An 18,337-nucleotide genomic window follows, 5' to 3' on the forward strand; every position below is an offset into this window, starting at 1 on the left:
AACAATGCGTATATTAACTATTAACATACTGTGTTGACAACTTGCAATAGACATATCTGTAGTTTTTTTTATATAAATAGTTTGTTTTACTGCTATTACAGGATATGGATGACTGCATGCAAATTTTATTCCAGTACCCATTTTCCTCAGCCATGCTGCGTATGTCTGTTATAACCAAAGTCATAGCAAAGGATGAAATGAATGTATACATGAAGGGTGCTCCTGAGACAGTGGCCAGCTTCTGTAAAGCAGAAACAGGTATTTCATACTTACAAATAAGCAGTAAATATGTACATATGCTGCTTCAGGGTTCCAGACTAGAGATGAGCGAATTATTCAAAAATTCGATTCGGCTGATTCGCCGAATTTCAGGAAGAAATTCGATTTGATGCGAATTAATTTGCTACGAAGTTAACTTATAAAAAGGGTTTCTAGGCTTCAGAGAGCCTTTAAATTAGTGCAGAACACTGTACCTTTAATTTAAATGCCCTTGGAGATGAGGAAGGAGAAGGAGAAGGAGAAGGATGAGAAGAAGGAGAAGGATGAGAAGAAGGAGAAGGAGAAGGATGAGAAGAAGGAGAAGGATGAGAAGAAGGAGAAGGATGAGAAGAAGGAGAAGGATGAGAAGAAGGAGAAGGAGATGGATGAGAAGAAGGAGAAGGATGAGAAGATGGAGAAGGAGAAGGATGAGAAGAAGGAGAAGGAGAAGGATGAGAAGAAGGAGAAGGAGAAGGATGAGAAGAAGGAGAAGGATGAGAAGAATGAGAAGGATGAGAAGAAGGAGAAGGATGAGAAGAAGGAGAAGGATGAGAAGAAGGATGAGAAGAAGGATGAGAAGAAGGAGAAGGATGAGAAGAAGGATGAGAAGAAGGAGAAGGATGAGAAGAAGGAGAAGGAGAAGGATGAGAAGAAGGAGAAGGATGAGAAGAAGGATGAGAAGAAGGATGAGAAGAAGGATGAGAAGAAGGATGAGAAGAAGGATGAGAAGAAGGAGAAGGATGAGAAGAAGGATGAGAAGAAGGAGAAGGATGAGAAGAAGGAGAAGGAGAAGGATGAGAAGAAGGAGAAGGATGAGAAGAAGGATGAGAAGAAGGAGAAGGATGAGAAGAAGGAGAAGGATGAGAAGAAGGAGAAGGAGAAGGATGAGAAGAAGGAGAAGGATGAGAAGAAGGAGAAGGATGAGAAGAAGGAGAAGGAGAAGGATGAGAAGAAGGATGAGAAGAAGGAGAAGGATGAGAAGAAGGAGAAGGATGAGAAGAAGAAGGATGAGAAGAAGGAGAAGGATGAGAAGAAGGAGAAGGAGAAGGATGAGAAGAAGGAGAAGGATGAGAAGAAGGAGAAGGATGAGAAGAAGGATGAGAAGAAGGATGAGAAGAAGGAGAAGGATGAGAAGAAGGACAGTTCTGTGACAGTTTCTGTCTATTTCTGACAGTTCTGTGACATTCACTCCATACAGCGGTTTCAACCGCTGTATGGAGTGAATGTCACAGAACTGTCAGAAATAGACTATTTCTGACAGTTCTGGGACATTCACTCTATACAGCGGTTGAAACCGCTGTATGGAGTGAATGTCCCAGAACTGTCAGAAATAGGCTATTTCTGACAGTTCTGTGACATTCACTCCATACCGGCAAAAAGTGTATCTGCAGAGCTCCTCTAAGTGTATCTGCAGAATAGAGGAGCTCTGCAGATACACTTTTTGCCGGCTTAGTATTCTTCTTATTTTCATCCTACTTCTTCTTCTTCTTCTTCTTCTTCATCCTCATCCTCAGAAGAAGAAGAAGAGGATGAGGATGAGGATGATGAAGAAGAAGAAGAAGTAGGATGAAAATAAGAAGAATTCCAAGCCGGCAAAAAGTGTATCTGCAGAGCTCCTCTATTCTGCAGATACACTTAGAGGAGCTCTGCAGATACACTTTTTGCCGGCTTGGAATTATTCTTATTTTCATCATACTTCTTCTTCTTCTTCTTCTTCTTCATCCTCTTCTTCTTCTTCTTCTGAGGATGAGGATGAAGAAGAAGAAGAAGAAGAAGAAGAAGTAGGATGAAAATAAGATTAATTCCAAGCCGGCAAAAAGTGTATCTGCAGAGCTCCTCTAAGTGTATCTGCAGAGCTCCTCTAAGTGTATCTGCAGAATAGAGGAGCTCTGCAGATACACTTTTTGCCGGCTTGGAATTCTTCTTATTTTCATCCTACTTCTTCTTCTTCATCCTCATCCTCATCCTCTTCTTCTGAGGATGAGGATGAAGAAGAAGAAGAAGAAGTAGGATGAAAATAAGAATTCCAAACCGGCAAAAAGTGTATGTGCAGAGTTCCTCTATTTCTGACAGTTCTCTGACAGCTTCTTCACATGTACAGCGGTTGAAACATCTGTATCCTAAATGGAAACTAATAGATACAATGTTTCAACCGCTGTACATGTGAAGGAACTGTCAGAGAAATGTCAGAAATAGCGGAGCTCTCTGCAGGGACACTTTTGCCGGCTGATCGGGAAAAATCCGATTCGCGCACCCGAAGTAGGCAAATATTCGGATTCGACGCGAATCGAATTTTTCCTGAAATTCGTATCGAATTCCGGTTCGCCTGGTTCTATTCGCTCATCTCTATTCCAGACCTTTCCTATAATTAATAATGCACATGACAAACCTTAAGGGGAAACTATTGGGTATTTAAGAACAATTTTACTATGAAAATGTTTTTTCAGGGTATATGTTTTCCCTCATCATGATGCTGTAAAACACAGGTTTGTAAGCATTCTTTAAAGGTAAACTCCAGGCAGATATATAGAAAACACAAAGCAAGAATTCTTGGTTTTAAGCTATGGAGTTTATAGTTACATACACTACACCATTTGTTATAATAAAACAATATTGTTTATTAATATAATTATAAAATCATTCAATTCATAATTAAAAATTCAATTACTCAATTTGTGGAGTTTGATATGATACCCCCAACAAAGAACAGCATATAAAAAACACAATGCAACCCACTTACATATTTAGCAAAAAAAAAAAAGTGCAGCCATAGACCAAATAAAACATGTCATACTGTACATGATGCAGACTGTCACTATCATTATCACAGCAAAGTTTATTTTTCTGAGGTCACCTTTAACATAGTTTTACTACCGGTTGATCCTGCCAGTAGATCCACTCTTTTTCCACAAACTGTAATAAGCCAAGCTGTCCAGCAAGTTACATTTACAGATTTACAGTAAATTACTGTAATAGCTGCTAAATGGTCAAAGCAGCTGTCAATTAAAGCAGGGGCATTGACTGTGGCTGGTTGGATGAAAGCACAGGGAGACCACCTGTCCTGCCAGTCAGGACCTTGTTAGGAGAGCAGCAACCATTGCTCCTATGAGCCAACAGCCGCTCTCCTCTCCCAGCCTGACCTGCCTCCCCACCGTGCTGGTGGCAGCTCACTTCCCTGGGCTAGCATCCTGGTTGCTAGGCAGTGGTCAGCTCATGCCACCCATCCTCCTCTGCCCCTCATGTTTTGCACCTCTGTTGCATTGTAATTGAACATCTCAAGATCATCACTTTGAGCTTGTAATAGCATTGCTTCCCGGCTCCCTACCAGTCATGCCTCATTTATCCCTGTCTGTCAACCTGTGTCTGATTCCTTTGCTTTTGTCCTCTGCCTTTTAACTTGGATTCTTTTGGATTGCCACCAACCTTGACCTCAAATTGTTCAGAGTGCACTTGCTTGCTACCTGCCCTCACCTTGGACAGTTTGCTGAATTATGCTTGCCCCCTATTTGCCCTGAGCTTGGAACTGTTCTCTGGATTACACTTCCAGGTACTGCCTTTCCAGACCATGACCATCCTCTGGACTGTGGCACAGATGTTGTTCCAGAGCAATCATGACCCTCACCTCATCACTTTAGACTATGGGTACCCTTTCTTGTTATCTTCTTTCTGTATCATCTGGCTAGGAACTATGGAACTATAGCACTTTGTACTAGCACCAGGGGCAGCCAAGTACCAGCAGGCCTGCTTGCCTTAAGGGAACTGGGCTAAGAAACACTTATCAGCTTTAGTTCATGACCTAGGCATTGGGCTGAGCATCACAGGCCTCAAAGAGAGCAAAAACTAGCAGAATAAATAGGCATTTATGAAACCTTTACTCACATAATTGTAAAAATCCTTGCACAGCTTTTTACAATATTTTATAAAGGAAAAAGTGAGCTATTTGTACAACTTTAGTATTTTTTTTTACATATAGTTTTAATGTACTTTTACTACAGCTAGTAAAATCTACTCAGACTGGGGCAGGGAGGGACAACATGAGAAGCCACTCAGCTGTGGTGTAGTGTACAGTGACATATCCACCATGAGGCAAACAAGGGCAGCATTTTTCATGGGGGGAGGGTTCCTGCGTTAAAAATGGCTGTGTGTATAAGTGAGTGCTGCAGTGACCATCAGCTGGAACCAAACAGAATCAACAAGGGAGAATGTCACCAGCACACCGAGGATCACCAATATGGGTCCAAAAGTTTTAATGAACTATCACATAGTTACAGCAAGGCAACGTTTCAGAGTCTCGCAGGACCCCTTCATCAGGCATGTGACAAATTGTGACAGAAATTGGAAAACTATTTAAGAAAACCATCCACCAATCAGAGTGAAGTAAGATGATCCTGCCCTGCCCCATGATGTCATGTTCCCTCCAAAGATGCAATCAAATAAGTGTAAACAGAAACATTATAAACTGTGAAAATAAATAAACCATAAAACAATAATCAGATGTACATAAACTGCATTCCCAGGGATAGAAACATTGTGGTCACACGTGTATCATAGTACTCCCTGGATTGTAATAAAGTATCAACTGAAAGCAGCACTGGATTATGGAAACAATGATCAGCAGCATATATGTCCCTGACAGAAAATAAAAGCTGTTGCCTAGAGATATGGGGGGTGTCTTCTATTGTCAATTGAGCTGCAATGAGGACAAACCTAAAGTGGTCCTATTGGTGCAGCAGCCAACAGTGTCATGGCAATTCATGTCACCTGCACATGCACCATGCGAGTTTACTACTCATGCATGCGCTCAAAGTCATTCCTGCACCAGCTGCCGTTATCATGGAAACACATGATGCCGGCGCCACACAAGCCAATGGGTGGGTAGGGTTGCAGAGATGAGCTGTGAAGAAAAAAAGAACACAAAGTAAGCAGTTTGAGGGCCAGTTTACACCACATGCATTTCAGTTGTTTTTCCTCTGCATCCAAAATGCAGAGAAAGTAGGCTACATGGTTGTTAATGTCATAGTTCACATCAGTGCTTGCAGTTCCAGTGCGTTCCAGCCATAGAAAAAAAAACAGAACATGCTGCATCTCCTCCGCACAGAACTGCACTGGAACGCGGCAAAACACATCAAAAACGCACCAGAGTGCACACCAAAAATGCAAAGGAACACACATGTCCCCATCTAAATTGAATAAAAAGAGGGGAGAAAATGAATCAATGCATACAGAATGCATCAGAACACACCAAAAATATGCCCATGCAAAAACGCATCTGGAACACATCTGGACTGTATCTCCATAGTGCGAACCGGCCCTGAGACCAATGATAATCGGTCCATGAATGGAGCTGGGGAGAAGTGGAAGTAAAGAGAGTGATATAAAATGGAAAGGAGGCTAGAGCTTCGAGGTGAAGAGGTGGAACTTAAATAGGAAGGGTTGGGGCAAATTTAGATTGGGGGGGGGTGATTTTAGTTTTGCCTAGGGCAGCAGAAAATCAAAATACACCACTGATAGTGTACATGTTATTAAAATGAAAATGTTAGCCATTCTCACTTTTTCTTATTTTAATTAGGTTTACACAGCATTTCCTAGTGATAACATTAAGACTGGTATATTTTGTGACTATTGTCATACATATGATTTGTTTTATCATGTCTTTAAAGTCCCCAATGGATATTTAGATGAACTGGAACACTACACATTTCAAGGCTTGCGAGTGATTGGAGTGGCTTTCAAGACTCTCAAAAACAAAAGCCAGAATGAATTAGAAAACCTAGAAAGGTACATATTCATTACCCAAATATGCAAAGTTGGGCATACTAACAAAAAAGTCAAACATCTATTAAACCTATTCTTTTGTTTTGGCATCCATTTTTAGTGAAGAGTTCAAAGAACTATTTGAAGGAACACAAAAAAGTACTTAGCTTAACTGACTAAAACAATTGTAAACTTTGGATAGAGCCCTAATTAAACCGTGCCAAAAAATATGATTTTACATGAAATCAATATTAATTTTGTATATAATCTGTTCAAATCGGGATGATGATGAAGGTTCTTTCATACTTGCAAATATACTGTAATACTTCTATAAGAATTAATGAACACACCAATGCACTGCTAATCTTGGCTCCAGTACAGCACAGCTTCTTACTGTTGGTTTCTGTGAAGTAATAGAACCACAAAGTATTTTATTTGACTGAAAGAGCCAGAATCTTTTTAATTTCCTTTATTACAAAATAACATTGCAGTGGCAGACAATGGTTTCCCTGACCTGCTTGAATTTTGGTGCTGAACATGCTGAAACATTGATTTTAATAGTGCATTTAGGCACATGAAATACTTGTATTTAAGTAAGCAATGTTATCATGTCAGGTAGCTCTTTTGCTTTGCTTTCATTTTGCTTTTGACTCTGAAGGGGAGAAGTTGAATGTGACATGGAATTTATTGGTTTGTTAATCCTGGAAAATCGTCTTAAACCTGAAACCAAGCCAGTTTTGGAGGAACTGAACTCAGCAAACATCAGGACTGTAATGATTACAGGTGGGATAACAGGAACAAAAATACTGACGTGGCATAGTATTTTTCATAAAAGATGAATGTGCTTTAAAAATGTGTTGTACCGAGTATCAATCTGATTTGAAGAACTAATCCAGAACATGATTTATCTCCATAACTTAATAATAATAATAATAATAACTGCTTCTATAAGTTACCTAAAAGATTTAAGTCTCTGTAACTCCCCCTTACCCACATCATTAGATATTTTTGCCTATATAGAGCTTAAATACATTACTAATGCACATATTGGCAAGTGAGATTCCAGTCTGTCTTTTCAGGAACAAACTCCTTGAATGTGATCAGACTAAACTTATGTCCAGATATTATTCTGGACTCTTATAGCACAAATGAGTTAGGGGACTCTACACCCTAACTCAAGACAGTCAGAAAGAATTTGAAGAAACTCTGTGTACCCTGTAATCTTATCTAAGGACAAGATGACCTAGCCTACATTATTCCACCAAATCTATCATACATCTGGCTTACACCATGTTATGGGTCTCAGGTCACTTGTTTCAAGTGGTTCCCAATGAAAGCATATTTTTGATAAGGTGTGGCAATATGTGGCGCTACCTGTCACATACCTGATGGGAGACTGAAATGACTAGGTCGGCCTCACTTGTGTCACTAGCCCTGACACCGCTGGAGTTGGAACAGAGGAAGTCTAGGGACCAGGGGGACAAGAGCACCAGTAGCTGTTGTTTGCAGCTCTTGCAGATGATGACCTTGGAAGACTGATGATCTTCTGATTTAGGCACAGTAGTAGCAAGCAGAGCAGGTCTTCTAGATTGCCAGGCGTGCACCAGAGCAAGGCAGGTAGTGAGGGTAAGAGACAGGAGCAGTGTCATGGAATAGCCAGGGTCATCAACAGTCGGGCAGCATGGTACAGAATCAGAAGGAAGGCCAAGGTCAGGAACCAGTATCAATCAGGAGAGCAATCAGAGTCAGGTCAGCAACAAAGAAATCACACAGGAACAAGCAGGACACAGAGGAGCTAAAGACCAGTCAGCACCTAACATGGGCAGTGACACTCTTTAAATAGCCCGTCTGGCACCAATCTCTGCCGTGCGTGATCGTGCATTTCTGCGCGCATGTGCACAACCATCCACTCTTCTCCGGACGTTCCTATGCGCATGCTCACTTCTATTCGCAATTCATCTTGTCATAAATCCCTTACACTACCACTATATCCAGGCTTTCTAGAAGTATTGTTGACTTTATTGCAAAATCATTTGCCTTCCCCATTATTTTAGACCCAGCACTGTGTTGAAAATTACAAATTACATAACACTATTTCATCATTCTAGAAATACAATAAACAGTATATGTTTTTTTTTTTGCTAAGAAATTTATATTCTTGAAGTGGAAGGACCCAACACCACCAACTGTATCAGTCTGGGTAATAGGAAATGCAAATCTTTCTTTTATAGGATAACGTATGAAAACAGAAATTACTGAACTAATACGTAAACTATGGGTCAAATGCCTTTCTCACCAGACACAACCACCTCTTGTCCATAGACTCACCAATAACCATGATTTTCCCATTTACTCTGATGTTCCCCTGAACTGTTTCCTGTTATATACCTGTATTCTGTACGTTGTGTGGACAAATGATATCCTTAAGCTGGCTTTGTAAGAAGCCATATCATATTGGTGTTGTTTTAAATTTCTATTCAAATCTCAATTAAAAAAATGTTGTACAAAGTCTTTTAACAACACACTTTAACAAATCATCCTTCTTCCTTCTAGGTGACAATATACAAACAGCAACAACGGTTGCAAAAAAATGTGGCATGATTCCTGATGGTAGCAAAGTAATCTTGGTGGAAGCTTGTAAACCTGAGGGCTTTTCTGCAGCATCTGTCACCTGGAAACTTCTGGAGTATCCCACAGATGAAAAAAGCACTAATGTAAACCTCTTTTTAACATTTTATACAATCATGTTGTCATTCATAATTTTCATATGCTGTGAACAAAGTTCATACTTCACAATTCTCATATACACTGAGCAAAATTAAAGAAGATTCCCAGTTCTAAACATCCTAAGTCAATTTGGCCCCTCCATGTCAGAATGGTTCCTACCTCAGTTAGTTCTTTGTAACTTAAAAGATTTTTCAAAGTACAGTTGATAATGTGGTATTCATTCCTTACCCTTAATTATCAGTTAAAATGGTATTAAATCCTTCCAAAATGTATCATATTGCAGCTTACCAGAACTTAGATATGGTTGCTGCATTAGTTTTTTTTTCCTTTTATTTTCATCTATTGACCTGACCAGTAAGTCTGTTAAATTACCTGATCAAGCTGTCCAGCAAAAGTGGCAGTTAGAGTGTTGAGAAAAAAACACCTAACAGTGACAGGGGTACTAACAACGGTCAGCTTTTGTTCATTTATGCAAAGTCTTTATTTCAAAAGGAATAAAAGGAATAAAAAATGTTTTTGTAATTGTTTAAACAGTGATAGCTGCAGTTCTACCTGAATTTGTTCGCTAGGTCCATGTAAATTTGCTAGTATATCTAACACTGCCTTCCCCCCACATTGACAATGCTGCTGTCTAAAGGTGTCTTTTTTGCTCTGCCAGTGGAGTGGAGACACCCTAAGGCCTCATTCACACGAGGTGGACTCCACCTGCGATCCACTTGCTTATCAGGGAATCTGTCTGTTGAGTAGACAGATAACAGGTCAGTGTCCGTTTCGCTTATGCAGAGTGGACATGGACACAGCCTGCTCCCCTCTATGGGTAGTCGGATGTAAATGGATCGCCTGTCCATTTAAACCTAACTGCCATATGATCTGATCTGCTAGAAACAGACAGATGGGGATCCAGATAGGTGGACCCAATCTGAATGTTCGTGTAAAAGGGGCCTATGACCCTAATGAAGTGTATCTAACTAATGCAGCCACCACATCTAAGGATCAGTATGCTGCAATATATTTCATTTTGGGTTTTAAAAACGTTTAAAATATATGCTCTTTATTTTAAGACTAGGTAAGCAAATACTAAATTCTATCATTTGATTTTTCTGCAAACAGGAAAGCTCCATAAATATTGAAAACATTCTGGATGGCAAAATGCAGAACAATGATTATCATTTTTCATTGAGTGGAAAGACCTACGAAAATCTGGAAAAATACTTTTACGACTTGTTACCGAAGGTATGTGAGTATAAAAGTGTATATAAAAAATTGGTAAATAAATAGTTCTAAGATTTGCCAAAGCAGATCATAGTTAACCTGGTTTGGCCTAAAATGGGCCTTAAGTCACAATAGTACTGATGCCTTTGGAACTTAAACCTAAAGTGTACAGAAGACCTCATCTTATCTCTAGACTTCCCTCTGACAATCAATTTTAAAATTCCTTTACTGCCCAATGATGTGTTAACATTTGACAGCTAAATCAACGTAGGTAGGCCTTAGCACCTAGGGGGCAGTGAATTTTCTTAGCTTGGAATAAAGAGTAGACCCTACATATAGCCCAAGCCTTGGAAACATGGGGCTTCTACAGGAACACAGGGGTACATGGACCAATTTGAAGACTGAAGCAGTACTTTTAAGGATTGTACAATATTTGCAGTCCATCCCAGTTATTGCCTTAATTCCTTTCTAAATTAGGCAGGTACAGTTTAAGTGATGTGTCACAATTCTTCTAAATATAACTGGGCAAAATCCTCATAGATCCCCAGCTTACTATTACTCAAACAAATGTTCACCCTGGAATGTTTGTCTGAGTATTTGACCATTATTTTAAAGAAACTGGGGTGAGGACACTTACATGATGTTGTTAGGAAATTTTCTGAAATACAGTCTTCCATGGAGGATGAGCATAGCAAACCCTGCTTACACTATTGCTGTGCTAATACTTAAACCAGAGCACCCCAAGAAAATGAAGACATGATTACCCAAGGCCTAATCCAGAGCCACACCGGACTTAACACTCTTGAAATGAACAGTTGACCAATATAATCAATAGTTAAGTGTAAACACTAGAAGCCAATAGTTACCTGTTTAGCATTGTAGACCAGTCAGCCAAGGTCTGGGTAATTAGTGTGTAGGCAAGCATGAGAAGGATAAGGAAACGGTGGAATCCACTCCACGTATGAAAGAAGGCCTCTGAAAATAAGTCCTTTATAGGATTACTTAGAGAACATTAGGCAGTTAGTGCTGAAATCCACTGAAGAAGGTAGGGGTGTATTTTTAAGCTTTGATAATCAGTGGGAACAACAAGCTGTATGAACCAAGACATAGAATTTGCAAAGTAGAAGAAAATACCTCAGATGAAGACAAAATAAAGCAGCAAAAAAACAATATTTTTTGTGTAAAGCTTATCAGAATCTGTAATCCCCCTTTAACAAGGGAGCCCCCAGATCCCTATGTTCAACTCAAACATCTAGTCCATCTCTACCTGTTGGCTGGCGAAAGAGACTTCCAGGATTTAACATATCCAGTATGAATCCAGCATGAATCAAATTTCTACTATCTGCTGACAGAAACTCTTCTGCATGAACAGAGAACAGCAGAGCTGAAGAATATATATAGACTGTATAGCGAGCGCTACTGCAACAAAAGCTTATTCAAATTATGTATATAAGGCGCTAGAACACCAAAAAGGTAACCAACAAACCCTTCCAAAGAACTAAAGAAATAATAAAGGTGCAGCGCTAGGAGTAAGAGTAATATCATGCAAATATCAACAAGAAATAAGAACAGAAATTAAGATATATACAATGTGCAAATTGGTTATCAAGAGCACAATGTGTAATATAAAATTATTGGTCAAAAATCAATATAGTGTCCAAATCACAAGAAATGTGACATAGGAATCTTGCAGGGTACCCGTCTATCGGTGAAGATATGTGATCCAAAGGTGAAGATAAATAAATAAGTGGAATGCGCACTCACCAGAAGTGCGTTTAAAATATGCATGAGAGAAGTTTCCTCTATCAACAGATACATCTAGGTCATCTGCATTCTGGTCAAGCTGCGCTCGCAAACATCCTTTGGTCATCTGTTATGACAGGGCTCCAGGGTTCATAAGACTATCCCACACATCCGGGGTCCCCCTTTAGGATAGGCACTGCGGAGGGTGGCGCTCATAAAGAGAGCCCAATAAGGGACATCACATAGTGTGATACTGCATAGATGAACTTTATTTAGGTAGGTAGAAGCCAAAGTAAACAATACTGACCAAAAAATTCAGGATGGCCACCAGCGGTGGCTAGATGTCCAAATGCTGTACCCCTCTGACGCGTTTCGTGCTAAGCACGTATTCATAGGGTGCAGGGCTTACAGCAGGACATCTGTGCATGGCTATTTATATTCTAAACTGGCGATCGCGCTTATTGCGCCCGCCATTTTGCCATGCGCAGTACGTCGGCGCCATTTTGCCGTGGATCGTGGTGACTAGCAATCCTCTTCCCTCTTGTTATATTGTGTGCACATTACGGCGCCATTTTTTTTGAGGGAAGAGAAACACATAACGTGTTTATAATCCAGAAACGGATCCACGATCCATGGCAAAATGGGGCCGATGTACTGCGCATGCGCCAGTCGCCAGCAAAATGGAGAGACTCCGCTCTCTCCTGGCTCTCCTCCTATCTATCCCAATGCTACCACCTCCCCCTCTCTCCCCCCTCTCTGTTGGGGTCCCCCAAGGCTCCGTCCTCGGGCCCCTTCTCTTCTACATCTACACCTCCTCCCTCGGCAAACTGATACACTCCCACAACTTCAACTATCACCTCTACGCCGATGACACGCAAATTTACTTTTCCACCCCTCACCTTACCCCTTCAGTCTCCGCCTGTATCGTCCAGCTACTGAACGACATATCAGACTGGATGTCACTCCATTTCCTCAAATTGAACCTTTCCAAAACCGAGCTCCTAATTTTCCCCCCAGCCCACGCCCCCCCCATCCTCTCCATCATGACCAACAACGCCACCATCAGTCCCACCCCGCAAGCCAAAGTCCTAGGTGTCACTATAGACTCAAACCTGTCCTTCCAACCCCATGTCCAATCGTTGGCAAACTCATGCAGACTCCACCTCCGCAACATCTCCAAGATACGTATGTTCCTAACCCCAGACACTACTAAACAACTCGTTCACTCCCTTATTATCTCACATCTGGACTACTGCAACTCCCTTCTCACCAGCCTACCCCAACACAGGCTATCCCCGCTTCAGTCTATCCTGAACTCAGGGGCCAGACTCATTCACCTTACCAACCGCTCCGTTTCTGCCACCCCCCTCTGTCATTCCCTCCATTGGCTTCTGATTGCCCAACGCATTAAATTCAAAATACTAACACTGACATACAAAGCCATTCATAATGCTGCCCCAAACTACCTCACCGACCTGATACCCAAATACCACCCAACCCATACTCTTTGCTCCTCACATGACCTCCTACTTTCTAGCTCCCTGGTCTCCTCCTCCCACGCCCGACTGCAGGACTTCTCCAGGACTTCCCCCATCCTCTGGAACTCACTACCCCAATCCATCAGACTGTCACCTACCCTCCTCACCTTTAGGCGCACCCTGAAAACCCATCTCTTCAGGGAAGCCTACCCTACCCTCACTTAACAGCCGATCTCCTACCACTCCATCCCCCACAGCCACTTCCTCCTGTACCACTATCCCCTCCCTCTTAGATTGTAAGCTCGAAAGAACGGGGCCCTAAAACCCCTTGTGTTTTGTTTTGTTACTGTATTGTCTCATGTTCTGTCCCCCACTATAATGTACAGCGCTGAGCAAACCTTTTGGCTCTATATAAATACTGTATAATAATAATAATAATAATATTTGTGTTGCACAGATACTGATGAATGGAACAGTATATGCTCGAATGTCTCCAGGACAGAAGTCAACAATAATAGATGAATTTCGTAAACTTGAGTAAGTATAACTTTCTATAGCATAAAAAGAATAATAAATGTCATATTTAGGAGTCTTTTTGTGATGCAGTAATCAGAGCCACTACATTTTAATAGCTGTCCAGGAACTTAGAAGTCAGGCTCAGTTGGGGTCCTACTTAAATCTTCAAGGCTCAGCTAACTGGATGCACAGCCAAAGAGACATACAGATTGATTGTATGTCCCCCGAAAAAAACAAAAAAACAAAACATAGGGTCTGTGAATTTGGAAACCCATGGAGAATGGACCTGGTACATCAAAAGAAAGTTTTAAAGCACCATAGGCTGACAATACTGGGCCAGGCACCTAGATCTCTGTTGAGCATAGGTAATGAGTAATATTTTCTAACCCAAAACAACCATAACTTCAGTTTGGTAAACTATGGGGTTGATTTGCTAAAGGCAAATAGACTGTGCGCTTTGCAAAAGTGCAGTTGCACTCTCCAAAAGCAGTTGCTCCAGAGCTTAGTAAATGAGGGGAAGCTCTGCTGAATTTCATCATCCAATCATGTGCATGAAAAAATGCTGTTTTTTAAAATTTTCCTTGCATGTGACAGGGTATTGTTTGCAACGTAAAGCTTTACCTCATTTACTAAGTTCTCGTGCAACTGCAGTTGCAGAGTGTGTAAAATTGAAGAGGAAAGGTGCAACTAAGTGTAGACTTATAAAGGTACTTTATTGGAGACAATAAATTTGCCACTTACAAGATAATGGAAGTGAGGTCTGGGATGCACATGGAATGCACGCCGGCGTAATGACATCACTAGACATCCTAGGCAATGCTTTTCTTGAGCATGCTATCTGGATATAGCAACACAGGCGCTGTCCTTTGTCAATCTGGGTTTCCACCATCTTGCCACCTCAGCCTGGAGGGATGACAGAGGATCTTCTGCAGCATGGCGGCTCTTTGACAGTTACACTGTGGCTAACCCCCTGCAATAAAGTACCTTTATAAGTATACACTTAGTGGCACCTTTTCTCTTCTGTTTTCTATGCTTTCCTGGAACAAACTTCTATCCAGACAAAGGCTGCCAGAAGTGGATGGACTTTACCATTTACACTTAAGACTGTACTAAGGGACAGTATCACAGGCAGCAGTGTTTGTACTATACCATTCTTGTGTATTACAGTGTTGTCTTTTTTAGAGGCTTCTCTGATACTCTTATCATTACCTCACCTCCTACCCCCATAGTATAGTTTGTCTCACAGAGGTCATTTAACCAATTACCCTTGGGTTTTGCGCCTGGTATATTTTTCTTTCTTACTTGCAGAGTGCAACTGCACTTTGCAAAGTGCACAGTCTATTTGCCTTTAGTAAATGAACCCCAATATCTCTGAAATAGGAATTTCATTGGATGCTCAAGGTTATTGCAATATAATATTACTTTTTACGTTATGAGTTATGAAAAAAATAAATCTTAGTAACTAGCTATATGTGGACCAGTGATATATTAGTATTCATGCTGCCCTAGGTATGCAGGAAAAATGGCCATCTTCCTACAGGCTCTTATTCTTTTTTTTGCCAACCACATTATAGTAAAAATTAATAAAAAGAATGCTGTCAACACCTCATGTGTTGGGTTGTGTTGGGCTGTGTTGCTCAATGTAGGCTCAAGGCAATAACAAATCAAAACACTTTGTTTCCATTGCATGGGTGTGCGCTTTGTAAAAGTGGAATAAACTACATTTAAATGCATCTCAACAAGCTGCAGTGTGCTACAGCACATAAAAGTGTGCTTCAAAGCATTTGAAATGGAAACTAAGACATGTTGGTTTCAGCTGTAAACAAAAAAACTGCACCTCAATGCAACTAGTTAATAGTGTACACCAATGCAATGCATAAATAAAGAATGTCAAATTAAGTGCATTTAACCACTTGCCTACTGGGTACTTTTACTCCCTTCCTGGCCAATCCAGTTTTAAGCTTACTACACTGTCACACTTTGAATGGCAACTGCACGGTCATACAACACTATACCATATGAAATTTTTATAATTTTTTCACACAAATAGAGCTTTTGTTTTGGTGGTATTTAATCTCCCCTGGGGTTTTTTATTTTTTGCTAAACAAAGTAAAAAAGACTGAAAATTTTCTCTTAGTTTCTGTAATACAATTTTGTAAATAAGTAATTTTTCTCCTCCACTGATGTGCGCTAATGAGGCTGCACTGATGGGCACTGATAGGTGGCACTGGGGTAAAAGTGCCCGGTTGGCAAGTGGTTAATACGCATCAAAGCAAGCTGAGTGCAATGGGCCTGGTGTGAATTCAGCCTTTATGGACACAGTTGCCAGTTCATTGGGCTACAGAACCTTTTATTTTTGCTAAGCTATCACCTGGTTCTTCACCAAAATTAACTAAGGGCCCATTAACTCCATTTGTGTTCTTTAGCATTGCTCAACGCTGGCCCAATGCAGGCCTACTGCAATAACAACCCAAAATCAATTGTTTCCAATAGGCTCAGTTTACACCAATGCTCTTATGTGCACTGGGTGAAAATAGAGAATAATGCAGTAAAAAAACAGCACAATGCACTGCAATACATTACAATGCTTCAGAAAGCCCTGCATTGCATGAATAAAAGAAAAATAATGTATTTTGTCTCCTGGTGTAAACAAAAAAAAAAACGTACATCAATGCAATGTGTAAAAAAAATTAACACCAATACATTAATGGATGTCAATATACAAGAACTCAAGTCGCATTGCACGTGCACTTTGTGAAAATGGAGCATGCTGTATTTAGATGATGTCAACACACATGAACTCAAGTATGTATGTCAATGCAAGCAAAATATAACAAACTTGGTGTGAATCCAGGTGTCATGTCAAAATGTGGTCAGACAAAACAAAGAAATACAAGAAACACAACCTGTAGATCCTTTCTGAGGTTTCCCCTTCTTACTGTGTTACCAGTATCACAAATACATTTTGTTAAATATGACCCTGGGGTTGATTCTGAGCTTATGATTATGTGATAAGAGTTTTTTCTTTACTCTAGTTATTATGTGGGGATGTGTGGTGATGGAGCCAATGACTGTGCAGTAAGTAGTCTTTTTTAGTTTATTTTTGTACATATCTACATCTAACAAGGTGCCATTAGTACAGCATGTATGTTTCAAATGTATGTAGAATACTTAAACCAAATATTTCCTTTTCCCGATATGTGTCTGCTGTACTATGTACTTGTATGAAAAAGTAAAGGGGTATTTATGGAGCATAAAGGGTTAAAGGGCTAAGCCATTGTATAACACAGCTTGAAAGTCCAATTAAAATCCAAATGGAGTCCAAGGAAAACACTCCTATGGTCTGCTTCAAACTTGTGGCTGCTATCCAAGAAGTGAACTCTAGAAATAGAATACAAAAAGAAAAGGGGAAGTGCAATCAAAGTGCAGCAAACCAACAATTTTTATTAAGCTCATAAACTGGCAACTCACATGTTAAAAACTGCATCTTGCATATCAAAAAGGTAAAACACCACTGTCTTCCCAGTCCCTGGTTCCTGCTGTGCACCAGGCAGCCATCGCTGTGTCTCTGTGGATACTGTAGCAACCAGAGGTGACAACCAGAGCCAGGAAATGAAAGAGTACTGCAATCCAGCTTGGAGCGCACTGCTGGCACAGAGGCAGAAGTGACACCAGCCTAGGGACACAGAGCAGTGTGCAGATAACTGGGAATTGTATACAATTTTCCTCTTGTGGGCAAGGGAACTCTGGGGGAAGGTCATAGGGTACCAAAGAAACTATAGGGCATGTGAGCAATTGAAGATATATTGTGCAATCTTGTAAGATATAGTTACTTTAGATAATACAATAGGGTGCCAGAAAGGAGATATGGGTAGTATGCAGCCTCCAGACCAGCATCCACATGTCATCTTAAGATGGGATCAGAAACACCCTACTTCTCTTTTAAAAGGTTTAGAAACCTAATTACCAGGTTATTGGTAATAGGGTGTTTTTCGAGAACTATATGGGCTATAGTTCAGGCTAGACTGTAAACATAAACAGTGGCTGTATGTACCTTTAAAAAACATTTTTTACAGGCTTTGAAAATGGCCAATGCAGGCATATCTTTATCTGAAGAAGAAGCATCTGTAGCTGCACCTTTCAATTCTCAAGTTACCAATATTAGCTGTGTTCCAGAATTACTCAAGTAAGTAATTCTTTTTCTCAAAGATCAATAAATTAGGAACATTTACAACACAGAAATTAAATCCGAATTTAAGAATAACACAAATTAAATAACAGTCATTGCCATTTTTATAATATTTGTATTAATAAGTTAAATACTGTGTATAAATAACTACACATTGGTAGTGGGATGCACTTTTTTTGTAAAAGTGCTTGTTTAGTTGCCCTACTTCACTATTTATCATTTAATATATATATATGTGTGTGTATATATATATATATTTATTGTATGTAATAACATGCACAGTGTTTTTTTGTACAATCTAATTCTTTTTAAAAACAACTTTTATTCCACCTGTTCTCTTTGGGTAGTTTGTTGGTTGCATACTGCTGAACTAGGCTACTACAGTGAGTCCAAGGACACAAATGATGAAGTAGACTGAAAGTATTAAAATATGTTTACTTGTACCAAGAAAGCAAAAAAA

General features: G+C 40.2%; 1 protein-coding gene across 1 annotated transcript in view; it reads left to right on the forward strand.

Annotated features, from left to right (window-relative positions):
• LOC149445012 (putative cation-transporting ATPase 13A4) overlaps positions 1-18,337 on the forward strand; it is a 115,961-nt gene that overhangs the window by 58,631 nt on the left and 38,993 nt on the right. Inside the window, exons 16-23 of the mRNA XM_089654306.1 lie at positions 102-258; positions 5,919-6,036; positions 6,671-6,795; positions 8,566-8,726; positions 9,850-9,972; positions 13,630-13,709; positions 16,724-16,766; positions 17,765-17,874. Coding sequence (XP_089510432.1) covers positions 102-258; positions 5,919-6,036; positions 6,671-6,795; positions 8,566-8,726; positions 9,850-9,972; positions 13,630-13,709; positions 16,724-16,766; positions 17,765-17,874 — 917 coding nt within the window. The remainder of the gene's footprint in view (positions 1-101; positions 259-5,918; positions 6,037-6,670; positions 6,796-8,565; positions 8,727-9,849; positions 9,973-13,629; positions 13,710-16,723; positions 16,767-17,764; positions 17,875-18,337) is intronic.

Source organism: Staurois parvus, unplaced genomic scaffold (assembly GCF_062004578.1).
Source record: "Staurois parvus isolate SC_StPar_1 unplaced genomic scaffold, SC_StPar_1.0 ptg000750l, whole genome shotgun sequence".
Lineage (NCBI taxonomy): Eukaryota > Metazoa > Chordata > Amphibia > Anura > Ranidae > Staurois > Staurois parvus.